Source organism: Anser brachyrhynchus, assembly GCF_964034855.1.
Source record: "Anser brachyrhynchus genome assembly, chromosome: Z".
Taxonomy (NCBI): Eukaryota; Metazoa; Chordata; class Aves; order Anseriformes; family Anatidae; genus Anser; species Anser brachyrhynchus.
This window is the reverse complement of record NC_137697.1, coordinates 44,863,014-44,889,959: the sequence shown is the minus strand read 5'-3', so window position 1 is coordinate 44,889,959 and position 26,946 is coordinate 44,863,014. Positions and strand designations below refer to the sequence as shown.

The following is a 26,946-nucleotide window of genomic DNA, read 5'->3' as shown; positions in this document are numbered from 1 at the left end:
AGAGGGGGTTTGCCCCCAGTACCCTACACCTCACACCGCACCGCCGACCCTCCACGGCCACCCCTCGGCCTCCTGGCGGCGCTGCTCCCAGGAGCCGGAGGGCAGCCGGCTGCGGGTGCCAGCCAAAGGGATCCCTTCCTCTAGCTCCCCCCTCCTTTTATTTTATTTTTATTTTTTCCTTCCCCCTCCGTGCCGCAGTGGGTATTCCCCCCAGCGGGCGCCAGGATGGGGAGGGAGCTGCGAGCGATGGAAGCGGTGCTAAAAAAGGAGGAGGAGGCGGCAACGCGCGCGTCACCCTGATTCTTGTGGCCCCTGCTTTCTGGGGCTGCTCCTCGTTTTGGGGAGGGGAGCGGGGGACTGCCGGCCCAGGGGGGGCACCCTGCACCACGGGGAGGTGCTCAGGAGGTTTGGGAGCCCTGCACTCCCGGTTACAGCCGCCCTGCGAAGCCCGTTTGCGCTGCAGGCTGGCACTGCTGAAGGACAGGCTGCGGGCAAGCTGCACCCGATGTGGTTTTGGGGTCATGTGGCGGGGGGAGCCAAGTTAAACCATCGCAGTGCTGCTTTCTTGCAGCATCTGGGTGCTTTGTCGCGCACTAATAAGTACACGTTTCAGCGGGTCTTTCTGCTGGTGTAGGGAAACGAGGGAACATGTGGGCCACATCCTAATGAGGCGAGGAATGCTCTGCTTCCAGAACTCTTTCCGTCCTGCCTCTCGCTCCTTGTAGGTGGAAGCCCATGGGAAAATGTCTTCTGAGACCCTTCGCACCATTGTTAGGCAGCTTAGTGCATGTGTACTGATTTAGGATTTTTATTTTTGGTGATTATTTAGCTGTGTTTCTTTTTTTTTTTTCTTGAAACAGTGGCTCTTTATCTGTTCTGATAAAGGTGATTGTTGCAGGAAAGCATCTCTATGGCACAATTAAGATTAGATATCAGAGTAATTACGAGCAGTAACAGTGAATTACTGTTGCCTCTTAGGTTCTCTCATGACTGAGTTATATGAAAGTCTTTAGTCTGGTTCTGAGCTGGTGTGGAATGGAAGTGGATGTCTTGTGCATGGGGTTAGAGATGCTGTAAAAAAGCCATGTGATCTGTGCAGAAACAGTGTATGTTTCAAATTTCTGACACCTGGTTCCTAACTGGATGAGAAGGAGTAGAAGGGAGAAGTTCATTAGATACTCTGTTCAGTAAGTAAAACATAACCTGAAATTCTGAGCTTGGCAAATACTTATTCAGTGTGTTTACACAATAGCAGTCAAGGAAGCTCTTTATGATACCATTAAGACATTTTGGTGCACAACCTGACTTAGTCTGGAACTGCACTTTCTGTAAGTGTCTATATAAGTCTATAATTTCTTTGTATTTAATTTAAAGGATGGCAAGCAATTTTTTTGGTGGGTTGTAGCAAAGAGGAGCTGTGGACAACGTAATTATTCATTCTCAAAATCATTCTCACAACAATTATGTTGTAAGCGTTATTTAACTTAAAGTATTAATTTCTAAAATGTCCTTAATTTAATATGCAGTATGGATAGGTGTCTTAAGTGAAGAAGGGATTTTTAAAAATAAGTGATTTCCCCCACCCCCACTTCTTAGAAACTTGAAAAGTTAAACCCTTTCCTTAGCTGTGGGTTTTTGTACTAGCTTACCTGTACAGCATGTATGTCAAAGGCTTAGCAGGGCAGCTAGTATAAACATCCTAGTCCCATTGAATAAAACTTAGACTAAGTAAAGACCTATTGTTACATCCACAAAATGCTTGTTTTTGTGTGGGAACTGTTGTTGGGTTTCTGTCCTGATCAGCTTCTTGATCCAGTGCATCAAGGTGGGCATTTATTTTGCATCACGACTGTTTGAAATGTGTTCACCAGCCATGTGGTTCGTTGCTTTGAATTTAGCTATTTCATCTTGCAGGGTGTTTGCACTGTACTCTAGTTTCAAAGGTAAATGCATGTTGAGAGGCAGAGTTACAGTATTGCTGGTGGTAGTACCAATTAAATAACTCTTTTTCATAGCCTTGTTTACAAGCTTCATATGTCTCCTCATTCTGTTCTCACAGAAAAGGCCAACATGAGGATGATGCAGTTTGTGGAAGATACACATGTACACACGAGTTTGCCTTGTCACGATAGGATAGGTTTCTAACCACCTCAACCGTTGTTCGATCATTCCAACTGAAACTCTTAGAGTAGAAAGGGTTGTGGCAATACAGCTGGGAGATGCTCCAGTACTCATATGGATGAATTGCATGCTACTGGTCTTGGTTCCTCACCTTAAATTTAAGGTGAGGAGCTTGTCGCTTATCACTGGCTGCAAATAGCCAAGGCGATCAGTTCATTGCTTACCCACTTGGTGTGCATTAATCTCTCCATCCTCCAGAGAGATGGCAGAGGGAATTTGGTGATATTTTTACAGCTGCTAATGTCACAGATAAGGTGATGCTTTGCAGGAGCATCGGTCTCCAGAGATGTAGAGCTGTGAGGATGGTTATCATTAACAAAGAAGTGGGAGGGAGACAGCATACTGTGCCGCGCAGGTTTTTGTTGCAGTTGCAACACTGTGCACTGCCCTGAGGAGGATCCACTGAGAGGATCTCCTTCAGACATAACGAAGACTAAAGTGTCTTAGTTTTTCTTACGTTTCAGTAGTTTTGCCAATGACTGTAAGTAAGCCTACAGCCTGTAGAATGCATTCTGTAGGCCTTCGTCTTCCTCAATACAAAAATCACTGTGCTCTAATATAGACCTTGTGGTTCTGGAAGGCAAATGCTTTTAAAGCATTCAGAATTGGATTGTTTAAATTATTCATTACTGTGCATTAATTTTTTTTGTTGCATTGCCTTAATTAGGGAGTTTTTTTTTTTTTGGAACAAGAAACTTAAGTCTGTGAATGATTCTGATTTAATATATGCCTTTTGTTCTGTCATTTACAGCTGTGGTAAGTAGATGGTATGTAAACCAAGCCCTCTACTGGTAGCTTTGTTCTGTTGTTTGCTAAATACTTACTGAGAATACTAGTTGGTTCCTTTGACAGGCTATAAGATGGTGATCTCAGAGGAAGATCTTCCCCCTGCCCAAAGTGGGGGGGAGGGGAGGGTGGGAACACACCAAAAGACACTTAAATGCACAACTTTGCTTCCTCATCCACAGAGAAATCCATGCATCTATCCTTTGAATTTGGAGACAGGAGTAGGAAATACTGATTGTTTTGATGCAGGATTCACTCTTTCTCTCTTTTTTACTCAAGTTGGTTTACTGATGCTTGTAACTGTTTTTCAGTCTTTGATTTGTATTTTATTGAAAGCACTTAACTTAAAACATTAAGCTGCATATGGCGCTACTTCTTAACAAAGAATGCATAATCTCTTGAAAATGGTGTGAAGGGATGAAAGACACGGACTCCTGATGGCTCCTGAACAGAAGGCCTTTATTGCCCTTTCTTCTCCACTACATATACTTTCCCCGTAACCCCATGCGCTGTCCACGTGCCCGAATCGGTCATACAATTGGTTAGAGACCCTCAGACACGTGCCTCAAGCCAGCCAGCAATTGGCCACTGTGCAAAGTTCATTTTTAACACTGAAGCCAAGTTAATTTATCTTGACCTTGCTCAAGTTTTTTCTAATGCTTATTTCCTCATTATCTCTAATTCAGGGATGTGTGAAACAGCGCAAAGCCACCTGCGAATTCCTTTCCTACAATGCTGAATGGCTACTGTGTCTCCCAACTTTTATCTAGCGCTTTCATCTGCTAGTCTGTAAAGAAGACAGCCTGGCTAAAGATGCACAGAAGACAAAAAGATGATTTTAGGCTATTAAGTAAGCTATGTTATGTGAGGTCTGTCTGAAAACTGCTTTCTCCCCGCTGCCCCTTTTAGAAGGCAGGAACTCTTCTTGCAGCACCTTGCCAAAGCCCCCAGTCAGTCAGCAGGCCTCTTAACTCTTGTGTTGGTGTGACTTATTTGAAATAGCTTCTTTTCTTTCTTGCTCTTTATGTTTGTAAGCAGTGCTTGCATTTCTTTCTGAATTTCCATCTCACTAAAATGAAACATGAGGAGCTCTCTTGTCCAGGCTTGGTCATTACGCTTTCGGACATCCTAGAAGCTTTTCATTTGTAATTGTTCTTGTTACCAGTTTTTGAAGAACGGTGAGCTCTGTGCACCTGCACTCAGATGTGGCTTTTACTAGCTGTGTGCAAAATGGTCTTTCAGTGCTTTTTTTTAACCTGTGTGGAGAATCATCACTCTACTTATTCTGGTACCACACAATTTTTGCACCTCAGGGGTCATGGTGATAATTGATATTATGAACAACTGCTGCAAACAGCAGTAATTAATATTAGTCCTCCAGGGTTTTTTTTATAAGGACCATCTGCATTTTCAGATCTGTTGTATGAATCTCCTTATCACATGTGTGATATCTTTACTTAAAACACCTGTAGATTAACAAAACCCTTGTACAGTCATCAGCAAACAGCTAGTACTGTTCATACTTTTGTTGTTGTTTTTGCTTTGTTCCAGAGAAGCTAGAAATAACTGAAAGCTGTTAACAGGATATAGTTTGAAAATGCAAGTGTGGGCTGCTACTGAAAGGTGTAAACTGCTCTATTCTCATGGTTGTGTTTGTATTTATACGGCTTAAAGTTGGATCTGGAAACCAGTTGGGTTTACGGAAAGCAACCCCTGCCTTGTTATTCCCCCCCTAACTGCAGAAATCTTGCACTGCATGAGGTGGTTTTGTGCCCTGGTACAATACAGGATTTGTCTCCATTTTGATCGCACAACTGTCAGTAAAAAAAAAAAGTTTTGAGCAAGCACCCCCAATATATGTTAATTTGTAAATTACATACATGTACTACTCTACTAATATTATGTATACTATAAAACATGCACATAAATAGAGGTTAAAGGATGAGATGGAGATGAGGGAAACTGATTTAACAATATTTTAAAATTTTGCATGTTAACATTATGAAAAAAATACTTTATTCTCATACTCCAGTGGATTCTCCTGCACACACATTGGTTTGTGTGTATCCCTCCTTGGAGATTACTGCAATACACTGAAACCCCGGAGCACTAATGTCAGAAGAAGAGATGACACTGTAATTTTCCAGTGGAGTGCAACTAGAGAAGGAAAGAAAGAGGGAGTGCTTGTTCAGAGAAGCTTGACTTTTAATAAGCCAATCTTAGCTCCCATATCATCAGTATCAGTAAGACATTCAAGACCAGAATGCGAAAGAGCAGCACTAATTTTTTGTTTGGCTAGGTAGCTTTTCTTTCAGCATAAACTACATCAGAACTGGTTAAAAAATAAGGTGACTCGGAGTGAGTATTAATCTGCAGTTTAACTTTTTCCCCATTTGGTACTGTACTTGATTAGACATCATCTGACTTTCATTCCTGAAGAATATTCTTGCAGAGAAGGAGGTTGGCAAGATCGCTATCTCGGAGTAATTCAAACCAGTGTACTACATCTTCAGCTGCATCCTTCAGATTTTTTCCTGAAGTTCCACATAATACTCAAACAATGTGGGCAACCACAAACCCATCTGCTTTCTCTGTGCTGCCTCTCTCCCTGCCCCCCTCATGCCCCTGTTTGGCATAGGTAATGGCATTTACAATGTGTTCATTTGTTAACTATTTTTAAACAAAAATCTTATTAGTGGACTTAGAATTGTTTGCCTTTCGGTATTCTGGAAGTTATCCAGTTCTTACAGCTTCGGCACGTGGAACATCTTTGATTTATTTCTCTACTTCAGCATGCTGATTAGACCTGATAAACTTAATTGTGGTTGGTTGTTTTTTCTCTATAAAACACATCTTTTCTGTCTGATAAATTTAACTGACTTTAAAGATGTAGTGAGTTTAAAAAAAAAAATAATTCAGTCTGTCTGAAGCCTTTTTAACAAGGAAGCTTATCTCACATCTTCATTCTTGCTAGCTAATTTTCCTTCTTCAAATGAACTGCTTCTATTTCAGATTATTCAGGCTTTTGAATTCAAAGGAAATAGCAACATTTGTTGCATCTGTGAAGAATATGTCAGTGTTATACGTTAGTGTTTCAACTTACTCCAAGGGGTTTACATGGTAGAGAAACCCTAAAACCATTCCAAGTAATCTTCTTCTGAGCTGTAAGCAGTTCGTCAACTTGACTTGAATGTAATGTTGTGCCAGTACAAGTGCAGTGCTGCATGAATGTACCAGCTCAGCTCTGTGCTGGCTTAGGGTACTGTGCCATTAGCTGTATCTACCACATTGTGGTATGATGTTAAAAACTTGGTCAGTGTCTAACTGACTTTAATTACTTCAGTGGGCTATTTAGTCTGTCATAAGAAAATGGGTTAAATGTAACTTTGTGAAAAATTATTATAGCTAAAAAAAAGTCACTTTCTAAGTGTAATTATAAGGTTGTGCCTGTGTACTGTGACATACTTACTCCCCATTCCCCACCTCTTGACTGGGAAATGCATCATGCTTTCTATGTTAGAAATACATGACAATTGGAAAGTGAACAGCAAGAATTCTAAAAATCATCCTTTTTGGGGAGAAAGGGTACAGAATGTAGAAGATAACTTGGGAATTTGCTGTACTGGAAACAAGTTCTGCAGAAAGGTTGAGGCAAGAATTCTCTTTTGTATTTTTTGACAGAACACTGAGTTTCTTGAACTACTTAAGTATGCAAAACTGCTATGCAAGTAGCTTGCTAATAGGATTTGATTCATCTTTATGCAGTTAAATGCTGCATCTGCTTCATTCTGGAGAACAAGAAAATAGTATGAAACACTTAAAGGGTCTCTTAACTGTTTTATGTAGTAGACATGTCTTTCAGATATCGAGTGAAAATCGAGTGTGTTCAGAACCTAACCTGTTTTCCCAAGGAATAATTCCTCTTTTTGTGTCAGAGGAGTATGACAGTCAGTGGACAGTAATGAATAATGACTTATATAATCATTCACTGTACTAGTTGTAATGGTTCTTCTGGAAAGGATCAAATTCATTGGTGCAGCAGGAAGACTAATATGATTCTGAAGGGCACTGGAAAGGTATTCTAGCTTCCAGCTTGGACGTTCTTCACCAAAAGATCCTAGTGCTCCCCAGTCAAGACTTCTTAAACAGAGGGTAAGGTTTGATCTAAATCAAAAAGGACTTAGGTTTATACAAGAACAGGAACTTTTATGGTGATCCATCACCGTCATGACGGAGGTGTACTCTTGAGTTGTGAAGCTACATACACTTCTTCCTCATAAAGCTTGATGGATTGGTTACCCCTACGTCTGTGCAGGAAGCCGTACCTCCGTTTTTTTGTAACTTGATGTTAATGGTGCAATTTCCTGTTAACTGAAAGTCTAGACACTTCCTGGCAAAGGAAGATTTAAAATATATATTTATATCTATATATTTTTAAATGAGGGCAGACCATTCCTTGCCAGGAAGGGCTGACTTTGAATATAATATTTCTAGAAATGCAGAACGTGAGCATTGTAGGTCTACCATGGGGTAGTCCCATCATACAGCCGCTGCATGGAGGTCTCTTCTAATTTCTTACATTTCAGTATTATCAGCTTGCTTGGAGTATTCGTATTATCATGTCCTTATGGAGAGATGTTTGAATCAAGATGTGAAGATGTGGAGAGTTTTTTTTCTGTCTTGATGCTTTTGAAAAATGCTCCTAACCTCTAGTGATTTTTGTTATACAAACAAATACTATTGGTCTTTCAGACAGGTACAAAAGAGTCTAGTCTCCTGCAGATGTCAACAAAACTGGTGCCATGTCACGTGTAAGAACTGCTCGAAAGGATTCCATCGGTCATTGGATGCTGGCTGCAGCCTTTCAAATCTCAACATCTTTGTGGATATCTAGATTTCAGTGCTTTCCCTCTGTCAATATAGCTAGTCCTCTGTTTATTGAAGTTTAAATGGAGTGAAAAGATTTGAATCTGAACTTCCTATGCTAACATTAAGACAGCTAGATCAAATAGTGTTGGCATAGTCACCATTTACAGATGCACTGATGAACATGTTACTTTGAGAGAGACTTTATTTTGAGATGTTTAGGAAAGCAATGCGATGTTTGTGATTTTTTTTTTTTCTTATAAAGAGTGGAAAGCCTCAGAATTCCTAGTAATGCAAAAGAGGCCAGAAGAAAGGTTGGGAATCAACCTTGGAATACTATGCACTGCTTTAATGTCTGTTAATGTGACATGACAAGTTAGCGGCTATGGAATTTTTCTCACTTTTGTCTCTGTCCTGATTTTTTTTCCCCTCTCAGAAGGAGTTTGTTGTAAAATATCCAGGGAAATGATGACAAGGGACAGGTAAGGCTTATTATAAGCTCTAGTTGAATTCTGCAGTTTGGGCAAGTTACTTCGTGTCCTGAAGCCCCCTTTTTGTTGCTGTACTTCTTTCTTTTGAGGTGGTAAGATCAAGATCAAAGATCATGTTCTCTTCATTTTCACTAACTAAAGTACTCTTTAGGTATGGGCAATTTGCTGTTACTTATTTGTGAATTGGTTGCAGACCTTTTTCTTCAAATAAAAGTACCCCAGAATGCAGCTTGCATCCATCCTGTATTTGGAGGGGAGGATCATAATTGCTTCCTTGAAGAGAAAAGTCTGTGGCCATGGTTTGGTTTCTAAGCTATATCAGAGATCGTTCAATAACAATTTATGCATGTAAGATCTAAGTGGTGGTGAGCTTAATAAACAAGTCACCTATCCTTTTGTAAGTACGCTACCTTGTGAGTACAGTGATTAACTCCTAAGTTGGAATCAGTTGTCCAAGTAAGTTTCTTGATTAACAATCTTGCTAGCCTGGTTAATAATTCCAACTAGTGGTGAGAGTTGGGAGGAAAAATAGATGATTCTCTACCTGTTAAAAAGTAAAAATGTCTTCGAAAATCAGAAAATACATGTATGAATAAGTATACACAAATATTGCTTAATGTCTGTGTTAAAAGCAGTATTGAGTTGCAAGACAGTGAAATACAAGCTGATGGCAGAGATGTGGAGCTGGCTAATTCTTCAGTTGACATGTTAATTGTAACTATAAATTTCTTCTGTGTTCAAAATTGTTCCACTGTAATCAAAGTAATACAAACTAATTTCAGCTCAAGATAACATTATGTTCTGTGCTTGCTGCAATCTCTTTTAAAATCTCTAGAAGCGGATGCCAAAAGTATTTGCTGCTATATTTTAAATATGTAATTGTAGAGAAGGTAATGTAGCCAGAGCACTTAAGTTTTTTTGGTCTCTTGGCTGCAAACTTGGAAATGACTTCCTTCGATTGAGGCTAGTATCCAGTGGTCAAAGGTGTTCATGTTTGATCCAAGGAAGAAAATCTGCATTTTAAGAGCAGATCATGTCTCATCTGGGTGATCTATCTCCTGTTGCTGTAGGTAACCTCTGGGTGCCTTTTAATGGGTTAGTAGGCATTTCTAGGTCACAACTGTAAAGCTAGTGAAATCACGGTATATAGTAGCAGGATTTCATGTGCTGGAAGTGGGAGTTATAAACTCTAGTAGGAAATCTGTTAACTCATTCCTGGCTTAAAACCAAGCAATAAAGTACCTAATGTGCCAGGCATTGACTGCTGAATTTTCTGAACTGCATTCAACTCCTATTCAGTGCACAATAACTAGCAGCATTCCTTGAAGGTGTGTGTTCTTTAGTTTGTTTTTTAAAGAAAATTCTCAAGAGGCATTTAGTCAGACTGAGATGTCTTCGGCATGTGTTCTTCTGTGCTTGCTACTTGACTGGGTTTTTCCCTCCCTCACACACTGGTAGCCATAATAACCATTCAAGCTTTGTAAGAAACAAAGTTGTTTTTGCAGTAGAGAACTAATTCTCTGTATTCCAAGGCAGTTGTGTAGTCATAATAAGGAGAAATCTTAAGTAGATAAGCGGACAGTAGAAGGCCTCACTGTTCCAAAGTAAGGTAGAAGCTTGAGGAAAAACAGGATGAGCAGTGTGAGAACAGTAGAACAAAGATCACAAGTTCTCAAAACATAAGAAAGGAGAAATTAAAGGGTTAAAAAAAAAAAGAAAAATTGTACCTATATGGTATAGAGGAGCGTCGAGTAGCTTGTGAACCTGTAGTACTCAGCCAATGAGGAAACAGGAGAGGTGATCAGGTTCTGGGTAATAGGGAATAAAAGGTTATGATTTGTTTACTAAAATGCGCTCCTGATTGACAGGACGCCTGCCATTGTAATCATGAATAAAAAAGTTTCACAGAAGATCCTGTCTGAAGAAAATTATTTGAGATGTTTTGGTTGGAGGTTTTTTCTTCCCTCACGCACTGGTAGCCATAATAACCATTCAAGCTTCCAATTTAACTCCTGCAAATCCTCATGCAGAATATCTAAATCTGTTTTTGTAAACTTGGCAAGTTCATTTTTAAGTAAAGAGTTATCAGGACCTTGTAAACTCTCTAAGTGCCCGTGGAAACTACTGTCTTTGAGTAGCAATCGTAAACTGAAAAGATAATGGTGTTTGCTTGGATTATCGCCCTGTTTGAGGTACCAAATATACCTGTCATCATCCCCTGTAGGTAAGATGTAGATTAGTGGTGTGTGAAGGTGTAAAAATGTGACAGCCTACCTCCATGCTCAGATTGAGGGCTATTATGAAACATCTAGAGTTGGGCATACAGTTCTCAATTCATATGCTAACTCGTGGTAAATCTATCATCATCCTCATCTCAACAAGACTGGTGAGGAACAACTAGAACTGCATGCAATATTTGAAGTGCAGGTGTACTACAGATTTTTTTGTGATTTACTCATTACAAGACACTTCTTTAATTTTATTTTTATTCTGTTCAACTGTTACTGAGTAACAAGGTGGTAGCTCTCTCAAATTATTAGGGTAGGCCTGAAAAGCGTTTTTTCACAGGTAATGAGGGATGCAGACAGCACATGTATGTTTGTTTTTTCCCAACACGTTAGCTTGCTTTCACAGAGATTGAGCTAGAAACTGGAAATTAATACAACAGAAACTCAAACAAGATTCTTCTGCCTCATTTGATAGTTCTAAATAGCAAATTGTGTTGAAGCAACTGCTTCCTCCAGGTCTGAATATTGATACATACTCCTCAGTTCTGGGGTCTCAATGGGAGGGAGGTTTAGGTAAACTCCTTTTGGCATAAATGAAAGATTTACTGAAATGGATCAGTAGAGAGAAGAAAATAGCTGTTTGTCTACAACAGTATTGTTAGTGTTACTAGATGACAAAATAGACTGCCCATACCAGTAGTGATTGTTCCCTAACCAAGTTATAGTAGAGTAAAATATTTGTCTTCAATACTTCTTTCCATTTAAAGCTTTTTGTTAATGTTACAGAGAACATTTTAAAACTGTCGGACTTAGTAGATATGTTTTTCAAGTTAAGTATGAAAAACTTGCTGTGATTTGTTATTACTCTCCAGAGCAAAGTTAACAACAGTATTTGAACCATTTTGAACATTAGTAGGTCGAAGGAATGGTTAAATATAGGAGTCGGTGTTATCAGATCGAGTGAAAGAGACTTGAGAACTGTTTTCATTCCTGTGTATTTAATTACCTAAATACTCTGTATTCACAGGCAGACAGTCAAATTTAATACTGTTCTCAATAAAATACTCATGCATATTAATTGCAGGACTGTTTTGTGTCCCTGGACAACAATATACACAAAATGACTTCACAGAGATTTACAAGTTTTGGAAAGGAATCTCAATGCTCTGTTTCTTGCTCTACACTGAACTATGAAGATAAAACTATTAAAACATAAAAACAGTTTATGAAGGACCCTTGAGCACAAACGGGGGATCCGTGCTTCTGTATTAAGCGACTGTCAGCATGCTGCAAGTGCAGTGTTTGAAGAACAGAGGTGCTTGATAGTGCAGTGTACGTCAGCCTGCTTTTAGTAGCAGGTTTATTCTTTGCTAGCGTGGTATCACACTTAAAATACATTTGTGACCGGTTTGTACTGGTACAGAAGTTGTCAGTGTTGCGTCAGAGGTAATTATTCTATGTAGTCACTCTCTGTATAGAGTACATTTAGCACTTTTTAAATGTTAGACCATTGGAAGCATCACAGGTGAAGTGGGAGGAAGAATCCAAAAGTTCATTCCAGAAGGGGAAGTGGAAGGTCTGTTCCTGCAAGAGAAGACTTGTGGTCATTAAAAATCATGGGAAATGTTTTTTTTTTTTTAAGCAAAACATATAGTAATTCTGCTATTATTTGATAACTTTTCCTGATCTCTCACTTATCTGTACTCTAGCAATAGAATGTCTTAATTAAAAAAGTAAGACAAATGTTGAACAGTTTTTTTCCCTCATATTTTTTGAGCCCTGTTAACTCGGAAAATTTTCTGTACTTTCCATGGTGACAAGTTTTGTGTTTGAGTAGCCGTAGCATTAACTGTGTGCAGATAGAGTTGGGCTGTTTAGGAGTGTAATCACTGCATGTGATGGATTCCTTGATTGTTGAGACTGCTGGCATGCTATATCTAGATCAATACATTTTACCAATCACTTCCTTCCACAAAAAGGAGTTTATAAGAAGTGGCAGTGCCAGTAGAGTTGAGCTTTTGTAAGAGGAAAAAAAGAAATTGTTATGGTGGTGAACAGCTGTGTGTGAGCAGTGTAGTGTACAGCTTGGCAATTCAGATGGAAGCTTCAGTGAAGGGATGTAGAAGATGTGTGAACATCTCTCCTCCTGAAGAATTCCACTGTCAACAGTAATTGCTGAAAACATCTGTAAACACAAAAGTGTTAGAAGATAAAAGCTTAGTTACCTTGTCAAGGCTTTGGCTGTAGTTGGTGACAACAGGAGACCTGATGTTAAACTGTATTGTCATGTCTATACTGCAGATGATGAAAGACCATTCTCAGGTGGCTTCCCTAGTGTCCTGTCCTCAGGAGGTGTGTTAAATGACCAAAGTGCTATGCTTCGTGTCAGAATATGTAAATAGAAGGCGATTTTGAATACAAGCAACTGTTCTCTTGATTAAATATCATTGAGTACCATTTTTAAATACTGCTGCAGAAACTGGAGCTTGAAAAAGTGAGGCTCTGTTGGTTTTCTGTGACACTTTGATAGTAATAGCTATTTAAGTCCATTTCACTACCATATCCTACAAAGACAAGGAAAAGCTGCTGTTGTGGAGCCTAAGGAACTAGTGTGAGGAAAAGCCCATACTTTATGGCATGTGCTAACCCAGTAGTTGGTCAGACTTAGAAAAAAGAAAGTTAAGTCCTTCTCTGGCCTCTGCTTGCACAAGAGTAACGGGAATAGGAAGTGTTAGCTAAATAAGTTATTCACTACTTGGAGCACGCTAAATCAGGCAGACCACAAAGAAAGTACAGATTATTCATCTACGAGCTTCTACTTAAAGGTTGTAGGTACAGATTTTATGTGGATAAAAGCCTGTAAGGTTTAACTACTCCGCCAAGAATTTTGTGGAGGGGAAAAAAGAGCAGTGGGGGGTGGCAACCACCTACTCCTACCCTAAGATTTTTGACAAAACATTATTCAAATTGGAACGAACATGTGGAATCAGATCTAAACTCAACATTGTATCAAGTGTTTTATTTTGTAGTGGCATAAATTTGAGTCAATGTTTTTCTGTTGCCTAACATAAATGGTATTTACACCAGGAGGAGAACCCACATTTGGTAAGAAGTCAAGAATCTGTAAAGCCTTTGTTCAGAATCTGGAATTTCTTTACCTTTATGATATAATAAACTAACTTTTTTTTTCTGGCTGCCAAAGATGAGTGTTGTACTTTTACTATAATAGCACCCTTTCCCCTCCCTCTCCTAGAACAACCCAGTTGTAAACTTGAAAAATCAATCTAGTAATGTTCAGACTTACAGAGCTATTGCTCAGCAACTGTTTGCCACCTGACAATTCCTGATCTTTCATTCATTCATTGACTTTAATATGAGTGTAAACAGGGTGTTTTCAAAGTACAGAGAAATCAAATGCGTTGTAAGAAAAACCAATAGCAATTGAGAGAAATAATTGACTAAAGTAACTTTCAGTAAGATCTTGTCCAAAAAGAGGTAATCTTAAATACAGACTTAATAGCCATCTTGTCCTTTTGAGTCTTCCATACAACAATACTTGAAAAGAAGCAAGAGCAAATGACTTCATATACATTCATTCTGGTACCACCCCATTCAGGGCAACAAAGCCTCAGTATGTTGTTCTTAAAATGGAATCTAGATAAGTTCACCACAAATAAAAAATGCAGCATAATTTAAACAGTTATCAGTTGTTTCAGGATTCGCCGTAAATCTGAATAATAATTTTGCTGATGAGAGAGTTTTCTGGACACCAGTATGTTACAGGCTGGATGTGGAAAAATCTGAAGTCTCTTCTGGCTAACAACTTGTTTCTCATTTCTAATGCACTTCTAATAAATATGTGGGCTATTCATAATTGGTACAAATAACTTATTGTTATACTTACGAAGCAGTACTGGAGATGAAATAGTAGATTATCTTGTACTACAGTCCACTGAACAGTTTAGCAATGGAGATTTGTGTGTAGGAATAGAGTTTAACTGTTTCTTGGCTAGATCCTATCGATATATGATAGTTGTCAGCCTGTAAATGTAGATTATTTTTCCTTAGTGGAAGTGAACACTGGCTCTATGCTTTCTGTAGATTTCTTAGATAAAAGACAATATTTTGATAAATAATTGTGTTTAAAAGATCATTTGTGATCTGAAATGACAAAACTTTCTTTTCTTTCCTTCTCTTCTATTGCCTCCAAATCCTCAGTACCATATTGTTTATTTTTTTTACTGTTTGTGAAGATCTCATCATACACATATTGCTGTTTTTAAAATAGTGCTCATGAGTTTTTTCCCCACTCAGTGACTTGACTAAAAACGACCACAAGCATGAAAAATACTGTCTTGTTTTATTTACAGCTGAGACCACAGTGGTGCTTTATTAATCTGGCATTAAAGGGCTAAACTTGGAGCCTTGTGTAGTTGAATACTTTTGTGCCCACGCTTTGTAATATCTGTGTTCTCACTGGTGTTTTTTGGGCACCCACTAGCACTGATAACCAGCAATAACCTTTCAGTTATTAAGTTTTTTTGTACACTCGGAAATAGTTTTCTATAAAAAAAAAAATTGCATAGTGTAGAGCGACAAGGCATACAGAACAAAACTCTCTTGTATTCATACTGTGAATAGCTTGAAAATAATCTGTTAACTGATAAATATCAGTTACGAGCTGTTATCTCCTTCAGAGTAAGACAGGCTGATGGACTTGTTGGAGCGCTACAGCAAAATGTGCAGCTCTATAATGGGTGCAGGTTCTACTAGTACCTGGTCAGCCATGGTCAGGTTGCTGAAATATGTAACTGTCCCTTACAGTAGATGCTAGGACACTCTCAACCTTCTCTTAAAACCTAAATGTGAAGCAAACTAAAACATTTATTTATTTTGTCTTAAAGTGTTATGACGCACTATTACAGCATTGACTGCTTTAGTTGAATATAATGTTTCAGTGTTTTGGGACAGACGGATACTGATTTCTTCTAGCTTGGTCCTCCCCTGACTAGCCTTTTCAAAAAAAAAAAGTTTTATTGTTTCTTACTGGAAACATGACATGCCTTTTTGTAATACCAAAAGGTGTTATCAGTGTTGGCTGTTTTCTTGGCCAAAGCATTAAAAACTGCTTTTTTGATACAAACAGGACTCCCTGAATGCTAGACGTTAAAATTGAGTTTGTTACAAATGTGGTGTAGTGATTTCTTATGGCAATGTGTATTTTCTATGAAGGAATAATAATGTATGGTCACACAATTGTGCGCTTGGTTGGAGGTCTTGGTTCAAGATTGTGAACATGTTTATTAAACTACCTGTGGGACTTCAGGACTTGTTTCCTGCGCTCTGTTTGAAAGTGTTTTAAGGTAACATCGAGATTCCTCAGTGTTCTCTGGTTACTGTGGTCGCGCAGTTTAGTAACAATGAGAGTGTACAGTTCAGCATGGAACGCCTATGAAGAGCTTAAATTGCGGACACTGACAAATTTCCATGCATCGTATTAAATGTTCACATGATAAAGCAGCATAGCATAGTAATAAGGTTTGACACAATCCAAATCTGTTCTTCTTGTAGTAGTTGGTTCTTTCTGGTTGACAGATAAGAGTAAGAAATACTTTCATATACTTTTCGTACTTTTTTATACCCCAACTTAAGAGTACAAAAGCATTTTCTGTGCAGCATTTAGATATACCAGTCAGGCTTTTGTAGCTGAAGTTAAATGTTTGTTCCTCATAAGTTTGTTTTTGAAGAAAGAATAGAAAATAAAGAATGCAAAATAAATTCTAAGGAAAGAAAAGGTTTCTTATAGTAGTTTATAAAGTCTAGTAGTGCACTTACCCTGAACCCTGTGTTAAGGAGAGCCCAAAGGGTGCTGTTGAGTTAGTGAGCATCCCACAGCCGTGGGAGGCTGTACTGCTCCCTTTAATTGCTGTCAAAAGTTTTTTTTGACTGTGAAAACTCAAATAGCAAAAAAACATTAATCACTGTAGAAGATCCTGGCTAACAGGCTTCTGTTTATGGCTATAGTCTATCCGTTGTTTTTAATATTTCTTCTTTTTTCCTTTCCTTGTTCTTGGTGTTCTTGGAGAGGATGGTGGAGAAGGGGAGAGACAATTCTGGGAAATGTTGTGGGAAAACATCAGTATTTGATGAGGGAAGACATTAATACGTAGAAAGAGTTTTGAGTGTTTTGTTAATAATTACGTATTCCAGTATTTCTAGGGAAGTTATCCTAAGGAAGAGTTTTCAAGTGTACTAGGGCATATCAGTATGTAGACTTACTCTTTTCCATCATAAATTTCAGGTGTGTCTGAGCTGAGTGACAAGCCTGATGAGGTGCCTTTCTGTTTCTTCAGCTCTGGCCTGGGCAGGTCAGCATAGGCTCAGTAACCTAGGTTACTTGTGGTGGCTTGTAGCTGTAGGCATTCAAGAAGAAGTAGATATTCTCCTTCCTGACAAGCAGATGCTGGGATTAATTCTATATAGAATTTTAAGTGTTGCAGTATGGTAACCTCCTTGTTTAATCCTCACTATTTTTTTCCACTCCACATAGATCACACACCATTTCTTGCTTGATTTGTTTCAAGTCTAGAGTGCTTAAATACAAGTAATCAGCAGATAGATTGATCTGTTCAAAGGCTATGCAAAACTCCCATGAAGTTACAGCCATTAGATCTCCTCTGTCTAGAAGAAGTGCAGTTCAGCAAGCTGGGTAATTTCCTTTTATGTTTCTTTTTGCCCTCTGTTTGGGGTTTGTGTATCTATTACCTCCTTCCTTGAGACAAGAAAGCCAACTATTTAAGAAACCTTCCTGGTAGAGGTAATGATCTGTAAACTGATGAGAATTTTGCCTGATGGTAGAGATCTTATGCCACGCAGGATCTCCAGATGTGTTGCCGGTATATCTGTTTTCGTGAGAATTTTATGACACAAGGTACTTGAAGGAAACAGCAGACATGAATCTGAGCTAATAATCTTGGTGTAAGGTTGACATAATTGTATTTTTTAATCTGTTCATGTGTTTGCCTCTAATTATTAAGGAATATAGATGGCACCTGTTGTAAGTGACAGCTCTGTAAATGTTTCCTTGGGAAACATCTGTGCTGATGACATATTTGATATTAATGCATCAGAAAGAGGAACTTGGAGCTTCTCATAGTAAACTTCCTGACTGCGTGCCTTCAGCGTTGAACATACTTCTTGAAAGTGTACATTGTGCCCAGTCTGTTTTGTCTTATTTAGCAGATGTAAGTTCTGTCTCTTACCTCATTGGGATAGAGCCTCTAATTGCTTAAATATTTTCTAAGCATGTTAAGATGCAGGCTGCCTAGCAAAAACTGCTTGAGCTGTTTTGTTGAATAGCACCCTCTGAATGATTTCAGTTTTTTTCGAGTGTATTCATTCCATATACTTGTTGCCTTGGATAGCTAACATACTTTGCCTAGAGTCTTTTCTGAAGGTTTCTTACAGCAAGTGTAGGAAATACTTAGGCTTAAATGCTGAGGTGTTGGTTTGGCTTGGCAAAACGGAACTGCTTTTTGAAGAGCAAGCCTACAGTGTGTGCTTGAGCACACTTAGGTGTATGTAGTTATGTACATCAAACAGTTGAGGCTTCTGCATTGTAAGTCTGAGTTAAACTGAAAAAAAAAAAAGCCACAAACTGTTTTTTGCATGGGACTGATACTTTCTGTCTGTTATGCTTCTCTTTTAAACTGTGCTGGGATGTCTGGGAGCAGATTCCTCTTCCTTCCTTCTATCTTCCTGAAATGCCACTCCTCTACCTTCCTTTTTAGCAGCATCATCTTACAATGAATAGCAGAATAATTTACAGGGAAGTCAATGTACTGAAAAATTGATCAACTGACAGCTAAGCCTGGACTACAGGAAATGGTGTAGATGAGGGCCAGTAACTTGTGGTAGTACGCTTTCAGATTAAGAAATAAAACTTTCCGTGTGGTAGCAGTCACTGCATATGAAATTGCATAGTTCTTTTAGGAAAAAAAATCCATAACTGTAGGACACATTCTTTAAAAATATTTATTGCTCAGCGGTAACAGTTCACAGGTAATTTTGGTAAATGAAGAGGAACTCCAAAGTTGTCCTCTTAAGTTTGGTGTATATTCACTGAAAACTGTAAGGTGTGCTGAATGTAAATGGTAACTTCTACCTCATCATTTTTTAATTATTCTGTTTGCACAAGTACACTATTTTTAAGACTTGAGCATCACATTGCCTCTGTACTCTGTTAAACCTCAAAGAAATATATATATATATTTTTTTCAAGGAACCATTTGAAGATGGCTATGCAAATGGAGAGGAGGGAACTCCTGCTGGGGAAGCAGCTGCCACTTACACACCTGATAGCAAAGGGGTAGTCAAGTTTGGCTGGATAAAAGGTGTTTTGGTAAGTTTGATAAATTGTGCCTTAGTGATTTAAATACCTTTCTTATTTACTTATACAGAAGCAAAAAAAAAAAAAAAAATACTGTGGTGAGAGTACCTACATGTGTATGGTAAAGCTTGAATTAAGTATGTAAATTTTGTTGAACCTGTTACAAAGTCGTCATCTCCTAAGCTGTCGTTCTCAACACTAAATATTTTGGGGGGGAAGGGGAGAATCTGAGTCTGTCCCCATTCAGAATAATGAAAAACTAAGGGTAACAAAAAGGATTTTATTTCAAGTACATATGAATTTATTTTTTAATACTTTGGCAGAGAGGAAACGTGATTAATACACGTACTCTCCAAAGCTATAAGATTTTTTTAGTGGAGGCTGCAAATGCAACAATTGGTTAATACACATCGAACTCAAGCATTCAGAATACCTAATTTTAGTTCAGGAAGCTTCCACTGCGCGTTAGCAACTTCCTTACAAGACCTGAAGCAGCCATACCCTTTCTCTTGGGAGAAAGAGTGCTGACAGCAGCTGTGTAACAGATACTAGGACCTCCTGTTGATATACCCCAACCAAGGACTGAGTTATTCTGCTTCTTACCTGCTTTAAAATGACCTTGAATTTCTCTATTCCCAAATTCTGTATTGTACTATTTTTGTAAGCAACAATACTAAGTATTAAAGTTTGGAAGACATATTGATAGTATGTGTTCTGTATGCTGGTTCGAAGCTGATACTAGATGTTAGCATAGGGTAAATGTTGCTGGCCAGTTTCTTCCAAAGTCTGTTAAAAAGTTTTAAGCAGGTTTTAAAATTCCACTTTTAAATTTTCAAAAAAATTAAATTTTAAAAATTTAAAATTAGTGTTTCCTTATAGGCATAAGCTGCTGAGGTGAATGTTTCTAGCTCAGGCGTTTTTGCATTTTGCAAGACTGCATAAAAATCTCTGAAAACATTCTTACTTCCATGGTTTGGACAGGTACTTGTCTCACTTCAGTGACCACCTAAACCTTTTGCAGGGTTGATGCTGTAATCTCCAGGTGAGAGATTCACACAAGACCTGCTGCTTGTCTTCTGTCTAAACTGTGCATGTTGCAAACTATTTTATTGAGGAAAAGAAGAAACAGACTTTATCCCTCCCTCTTCTACATTCCTCACTTCCCCATTCTGTTAGTGTCCTTTAGTAAGTTAGTCCATTGTAAGATACGAAAGTTCAAGGGCTGTCAAGTTGTGGGGGTTTTCTGTTTGTTTTTTTAAATGGAGAAAATATTTGGTAGGTTATTGTTTTAGTACTTGAAAAAGGAGTTATGGGAGATCTGAGCTAAGAGTATTGGCAACCTCACAATGTTAATGATGTATTCTGTATATAATGATGTAATGATGAATTTTAGATCCTAAAGGTTGGGGTCTAAATTACTTATTTGTATTGTTTGATCAAGAATTACTACAACTGTCAAATGTAACTATAACTCTGTTGTTCAAGGCAGAATTTTTTTAATTATGCTTCCTTTTAATTTTTAATCAAAAAAACTTGTCTAATTAAAGAATCTATTCTTGTAAAACAATTTGAAAAGTGGTGAGGAAGGACTACGAGATAAGTCAGACAATATTAAAAGTAAAATGAAGAATTAGTGGAAATGATTGCAGATGTAAGACTCATGTTAAATGTCTGTTTTATTACCCTAGGTACGATGTATGCTAAATATCTGGGGCGTAATGCTCTTCATCAGACTATCATGGATTGTTGGACAAGCTGGGATAGGTATGTGTACAAATTAAATAGTTTTATTTCAGTGGAAATGTGACCTAAGAGATTTTCATCCTGAATTTGCTGTTAGACTGGTACAGAAAATTGCTTTAATGTTCTCAGTATTTTACCCTTATCAAAAGTTTAAGCAATATGAAATCACTTACTTTCCATTTATCTAGAAGATACATGATTTTAAAAGTGATCTTTTCAAGTCTTCAATAAATTGTGGAGAGAAACTTTTGGTCTCTAGTTATTAAAATCTGCATATAAACTATGTAGGATATATGCCTTAGAAAATTATTGAAGTTAGCTTTGAACTGCAAAAGATCTGTCACCTTCCAAAGGGACGTGTTTCCTTGAAGCTGTAGGGTACAGCTTCTACTCTGATTGAAAATATCACTTATCCAGTTTTGTTTGTATCCACAAAACACTTCCGTACAAAAGGGAAATAAAGCCTCGAATGTACAGGACCACATACAATAAACTTGTGTCAGGTTTAGAAGACTAATTTTTTTAAATAAAGTTGAGTTGAAGATCTGTATGCTTGAATTCTGCTGGACTTAAACTCTTTTCCTCTTTTTCAAAAGGTCTGTCTGTTGTTGTTATTGCAATGGCTACTGTTGTGACAACTATTACAGGACTGTCTACTTCTGCTATAGCCACAAATGGATTTGTAAGAGGAGGTAAAGCTTCTTTCATAAAACTTTTAAAGTATATTATCATTCTCAAGCATACACTTTAAAGGTGGAGTCTCTAAATTGTTTTCCATTTTCTTTTAGCGGGGGAGTAAGAACAGAATGGATAAAAATAGGAAGGAATTAAGTTTTCTGAAGAGCACGGTCTTTCTAATTTTCTGTATTTGACTTCAGTCATGTAACGAAAAGCCAACAGTTAGCCTAGTAACTCGACTTGAATGGTGGCTTTCTTTTGTAACATGGAAGAAACATCATCTGTTTTAGTTCTTGGAATACAAACATTGTCAGAAACTTACCCAGGAACAAACAGGGTCTTGATATTCACCTGCGTCTGCATGGGCTGGTGAAGAATGTGTTGCTTTTGTGTTCGTGTCCTGAAACAAATCTTTCTAATGAAGTAAATCCTATAAAGGGATATGCTATATCTATATATAAACATACAAAAGGACATGTTCTAGGTCTAGCGTGATTTCTTTTCTTATGTACAAAAGAAATTCTCTGAACTCTTTTGATCATCTCCAACTCTTCCCAAGGGTGATGATTTTCATTTGCTTTGATAGTGTATGCACTGTTGTCATCAGTTCCTGTAAAATGGTTTTATAAATGGTCAGTACCTGTGGCATGCTCAAACTACCTCATGACAGTACAAGATGGCTACTGCTAGAACTTGTGGTAGAATTAAAAAAGAAGCAGTTCATTTTTCTGTGCATATAAAATTCTGTTGTTTTAAGAACGAAGAGAAAGGAAAAAAAATCACCACAACATAGTAAACAGACTCAATGGGAAAGATCAAATATGAATCTTAGTATTATGTCGAGCTTAGTTTCTAAACTTTTCTGTACCGCATTATATGTATCAGATTATCCTCTTCTAATGGGAGACATTTGTTTTGAACCACTTCTACAAAATAATGCCTTATTCAAAATTTTGAAGTTCTTAGTTTCTTGAGCTATAGCTAATATAACTGTAATAGTAATATTATGCACAGTTGCTTTTAAATTTCAAATAAATCGTAAAGTACAGGCAGCTGTACTACTGGCCTTTTTTAACAATGGAACTGGTTGCATAGGTGAGTAATATGATGTGGTACATGAGTTGGGTGATTACTTCCAACTGGTGCCTTTTCTTAGAAACTTGAAATATACTTCTGTAGCTTCAGCATGCCTGTTCCTAAAATACTGGGTTTGCGGTTCTTTTCTAATACATCAGGAAAGATAAAAGAATAAATTGTATCATGTTCATGTAAACACTATGTTGCTGATGCTTGTACATTTTTCTTAGTTTCTTTATTGTAGTGTTTTTTTGTTCATTTTTTTCCTTTCAGGAGGAGCATATTACTTAATTTCCAGAAGTTTGGGACCAGAATTCGGTGGTGCCATAGGACTGATTTTTGCATTTGCCAATGCTGTTGCAGTAGCAATGTATGTTGTTGGCTTTGCAGAGACAGTTGTGGAGCTGCTTAAGGTATATGGATAATACTGATTGTATTGATCATGCTGCACTCTATGCAGGTTATGCAGGTTTGTGCTGTCATTTAATGGCAGAAGATTTCATAGTTAACAAGAGGAGGAATGCTACTGATATATGAATAAATTAATACTGTAATTCAGTAGCTTTTTGATGTGTAACAAATTATCATTGATGTCAAACTGGAATTTTACTTGCTGTTTTTCCGTGAAAAAATAAAATGCAGAACTTATTCTGAAGTTAAAACTGCTGGCTGTTGAGAAGAGTGGAAGTATAGATACCTGATGCAGAATCATAAATTATTCATACTAAGATTCCTAGTTAGCTGTTTTTTTGTTAACTGAAAGTAGTTTATATTAAGTTCCTTTCCAAAGAGTTTTGTTTGTTAAAAGCAATTCCTTAAGATAAACACAACCAATTTATCTGTTGCATTTTTTGATATAAATGAGAAGAACTGAATTATAGTTATCATAGAAGGGAAGATGTCTGAAATGCATTGAAAGAATTAAGAGTAATGGTGAACAACAAATATATCTATAGATGCAGGATGGTAGCTGTTGCTGTGCTGATTAATTCTCTGGCAGTTAAAAGATAGGCCATTTTCTCTGGGGATGGGTTATGATGAGATTTTTTTTCTTTGTTTCATATCACTGAATAATTCTAAATGAAAATAAATTGCGTCTCTATAGGGAATTTAAAGTGAGCACATTTGTGATAGAGGTTATGTCTAAAATAATATTCAACAATACATTTCTATTCTGTAATAGGGAAGATAGGTACTTGATAAAAGTATATGACTGTTTCCATTTTTAGGAAAATGGGACACTGATGATTGATGAAATGAATGACATCAGAATCATCGGAGCCATCACAGTAGTTATATTACTTGGAATTTCTGTTGCAGGAATGGAATGGGAAGCAAAAGTAAGGAACTATTACTTTCTCTTTTTTGCTTTGCTTTGTATTTCTGCCTTTTTCTTTACTCAGCTGCCTGATTAATTTTTAATATATTTAGCACATTCAATATTGCATACACGGTATGTTAGGAGTCAAACAGTGGGCAGTTTTTAATCTATAGAATCATAGAATATCCTGAGTGGAAATGGACCCACATGGATCATTGAGTCCAACTCCTGCATCCACACGGGACTGTCCAAAAATCAGACTATATGCCTAAGAGCGTTGTCCAAACGCTTCTTCAGCTCTGGCAGGCTCAGTGTTGTGACCACTTCCCTGGGGAGTCTGAAGTGCCTGACCATCCTCTCAGTGAAGAACCTTTTCCTAACAGCCAGCCAGAACCTCCCCTGTCACAGCTTCATGCTATTCCAGTAGGACTTGGGTCCTGTTGCAGGTTGCCAGAGAGCAGAGATCGGCGTCTTCCCTTCTGATCCCCCTTGTGAGGAAGCTGCAGGCAACCATGAGGCCTCCCTTCTGTCTCCTCTTCTTTAGGTAGAAAAGACCAAGCCGCTTCTCATGCGTCTTATTCTCTAGACCCTTCACTATCTTTGTGGCCCTCCTTTAGATGCTCTCTGATAGTTTTATGTCATCCTTATACCGTGGTGCCCAAAAATGCACACAGTGCTCAAGGTAAGGCCACACCAGTGCAGAGTAGCGTAGTAGGACAGTCGTTTCCCTTGACAAGCTAGCAGTGCAATGTTCGATGCATCCCAGGATACAATTGGAGCTTTTGGCTGCTAGGGCACACTGACTCATGTTCAACTTACTGTCGAACAAAACACCTAGATAAATTTCTGTGGGGTTGCTCTCCAGCCTCTCTTCCCCCAGTATATACAGGGTTGCCCTGTCCCAGGTGTAGAGTCTGACAATTGCTCTTGTGAAACTTCATATTGTTGGTGATGGCCTAGCTCTCTAATTTGTCAAGATCTCTGCAAGGACCCTCCACCTTTGAGGGAGTCAACAGCTTCTCCGAATTCAGTAGTGCCTTCTGCAAACTTACTCAAAATACCTAGTCTACATCCAAGCCATTTATGAAAACTTTGAAGAGAACTGGCACTAAAATGGAGTTCTGGCAAACTCCAGTAGTGACTGCCTGCTAGCCTGATGTAACCCAATTTACTAGAACCCTTTGAGCTTGACCTGTCAGCCAGTTGTTCACCCATTGTAGTATGTGCTTGTGAGAAACATTGTCAAAAGCTTTACTGAAATCCCAAAAGATCACAGCAACCATCTTCCCTTAGTCAACTAGATGGGTAACCTTGTCATGTAAGGTGGTTTAGCAGGACAGTCCTGTTGTGAACCTGTTGGCTATGATCAATGACCAAATTGTCCTTCAGGTATGATGACTGTCTATCACTAGCTCACTAATTTGCATAGATCTGTACAGCTATCCAGACTGCTTTGCTGAACTGCAAGCTTAGGTGTCTCCAGCTGAGAAACAGCAAAATCTATCCTTAATGACGCTATCAAGAAGGTTAACAGTATTACTTTCTGCTGAGCAATTTCAACACAAGAAAAAGTAAGAGCAATAAAATGGAAGTTTTCTTTCACTGGGAACTTCACATGAGCTCTCTGCTTGGAGAATATATGGCCAGAATTGAAACCAAGTTACGTAGTTACTGCTAACTGAAAACCAGGATTCTGACTTCTCTCGTATTCTCTTCTATATTTGTTTTCACTTGGAGCAGCCAGACAGTGCTTTCGCAGTTAGTCAGCCCAGCATCAAGGGGATTTGTGAACACTGGTAGTGATGAATGTGTAGGAGGGGTAACCTACTTTTCTTATCTTTTTGTGGCTGTATGGTCTTAGGTCAGCTCTGATTGTGGAAACAAACATGTACAGATTATAAGATATCTTAAGATAAACCGTATTATTAGTGTTCTGATAGGCAGTCTAGCTTGCTCAGTTTTTTTGTGTGACTGGTGGCTTTTTCTGTATACTCCATAGCGTGCTCACTTGATGTTTTTTAAATAATTGAGAGGCTTACTTGTCTCTATTCCCATTTATAGGTGATTGTGAACCAAGTATTTTTTGCAGTGAGAATCATCCTTATTTTCTGCACTGAGAGGCAACTGAAAGATCTTCTTAATGCAGATGTTAAAAATTTCTTGTGCTTGTGTGTCAAGTTGATGATGCTCATAATCAGAATGAGGGTTCTTGTTGCTTCCAGCCCTAGAACTAGGGATTGTAGAAAAAAGCAGTGAAAATAAGTGCCTTACTTGGATCTACCACATGGAGGAGAGAATCTACAGAAAACAGTTTTGGCTTGTGCTTTTAACTTGAACAACATACTTCTGTAAAAATTGTTTGCCTTCTCAGACAGTGAATTTCAGTTCTTAACGGTATCTCTATGCCCCCAACTTTGAACAACCCTGTTTCTAACCACTTATTTTTTGCTTTGAAGGAATTAGTTGTTAGTGACTGTGTGGTCATGGTCATCTAAAATCTTGAGAAACATCATGCTTTTTCTCTGCAGCATGAGAAATTCGATAACAATAGCTTGCAGAGAAATGGCCCATTTTTTTTTTAAATGTCTCTGTGACACCTGAACCATCATACTTGGCAGCCTTATTAGGAATTCAATAGCTCTTAAAAATGCTGCTCAGTGCAAAAATCAAGGCTTGTTGGCTTGGTTTGTGCAACATGGAAGAAGATATATGGGAGCTATGGTAAGCAACTGAACCTGTCAAACAAGCGCTTCATGTGGGTTGACAGCCAGCCTACCATAGCAAAACACCGATCCTTTCCTCTTGATAATAGTGTCTATGATGTTCTTCCATGCCTTCTCAATGGCTTAGAGAATTCCTTGGTCTACTTAAAACCTACTATTGATTTGCTTGTCTCATTTTCCAAAAAGCTTATAAAGAGACTAGGAAAACAGGAAAGCGTGCTTCAAAAATAACTTTTCAGAATGAATTCATTCAGCTCTCACCCATTCTTTCTAAAGTCTGAGACTTCTAAGTGCAAAGAAGAGACTTGGAAAATGTTCTTATCTTTGTAGAGAAGCTGTGGTTCATAGAATAAATTCATCTACAGAAATTTTTCTCGGTAACTTCATATTGAATTCTCTGGGTTTATTGAAGACTTCTGTAAGCACCCAGCTGCATCCTTCCACCTCACTTCTTCTGTAGGCT

The 26,946-nt window shown here is 38.2% G+C and overlaps 1 protein-coding gene and 1 long non-coding RNA gene across 4 annotated transcripts in view; both read left to right on the top strand.

Annotated features, from left to right (window-relative positions):
- The window catches only part of SLC12A2 (solute carrier family 12 member 2), a 62,755-nt gene that overhangs the window by 742 nt on the left and 35,067 nt on the right, over positions 1-26,946 (top strand). For all 3 annotated transcript variants that reach the window (XM_080575101.1, XM_080575099.1, XM_080575100.1), the window contains exons 2-6: positions 18,834-18,953; positions 20,630-20,705; positions 21,281-21,376; positions 22,713-22,852; positions 23,669-23,779. In XM_080575101.1, the coding sequence (XP_080431227.1) occupies positions 18,834-18,953; positions 20,630-20,705; positions 21,281-21,376; positions 22,713-22,852; positions 23,669-23,779 (543 nt within the window). The remainder of the gene's footprint in view (positions 1-18,833; positions 18,954-20,629; positions 20,706-21,280; positions 21,377-22,712; positions 22,853-23,668; positions 23,780-26,946) is intronic.
- Positions 2-12,108, top strand: LOC308186150. The gene is made up of 2 exons (XR_013943931.1): positions 2-885; positions 979-12,108. It is a non-coding gene; the product is annotated as an uncharacterized lncRNA (long non-coding RNA).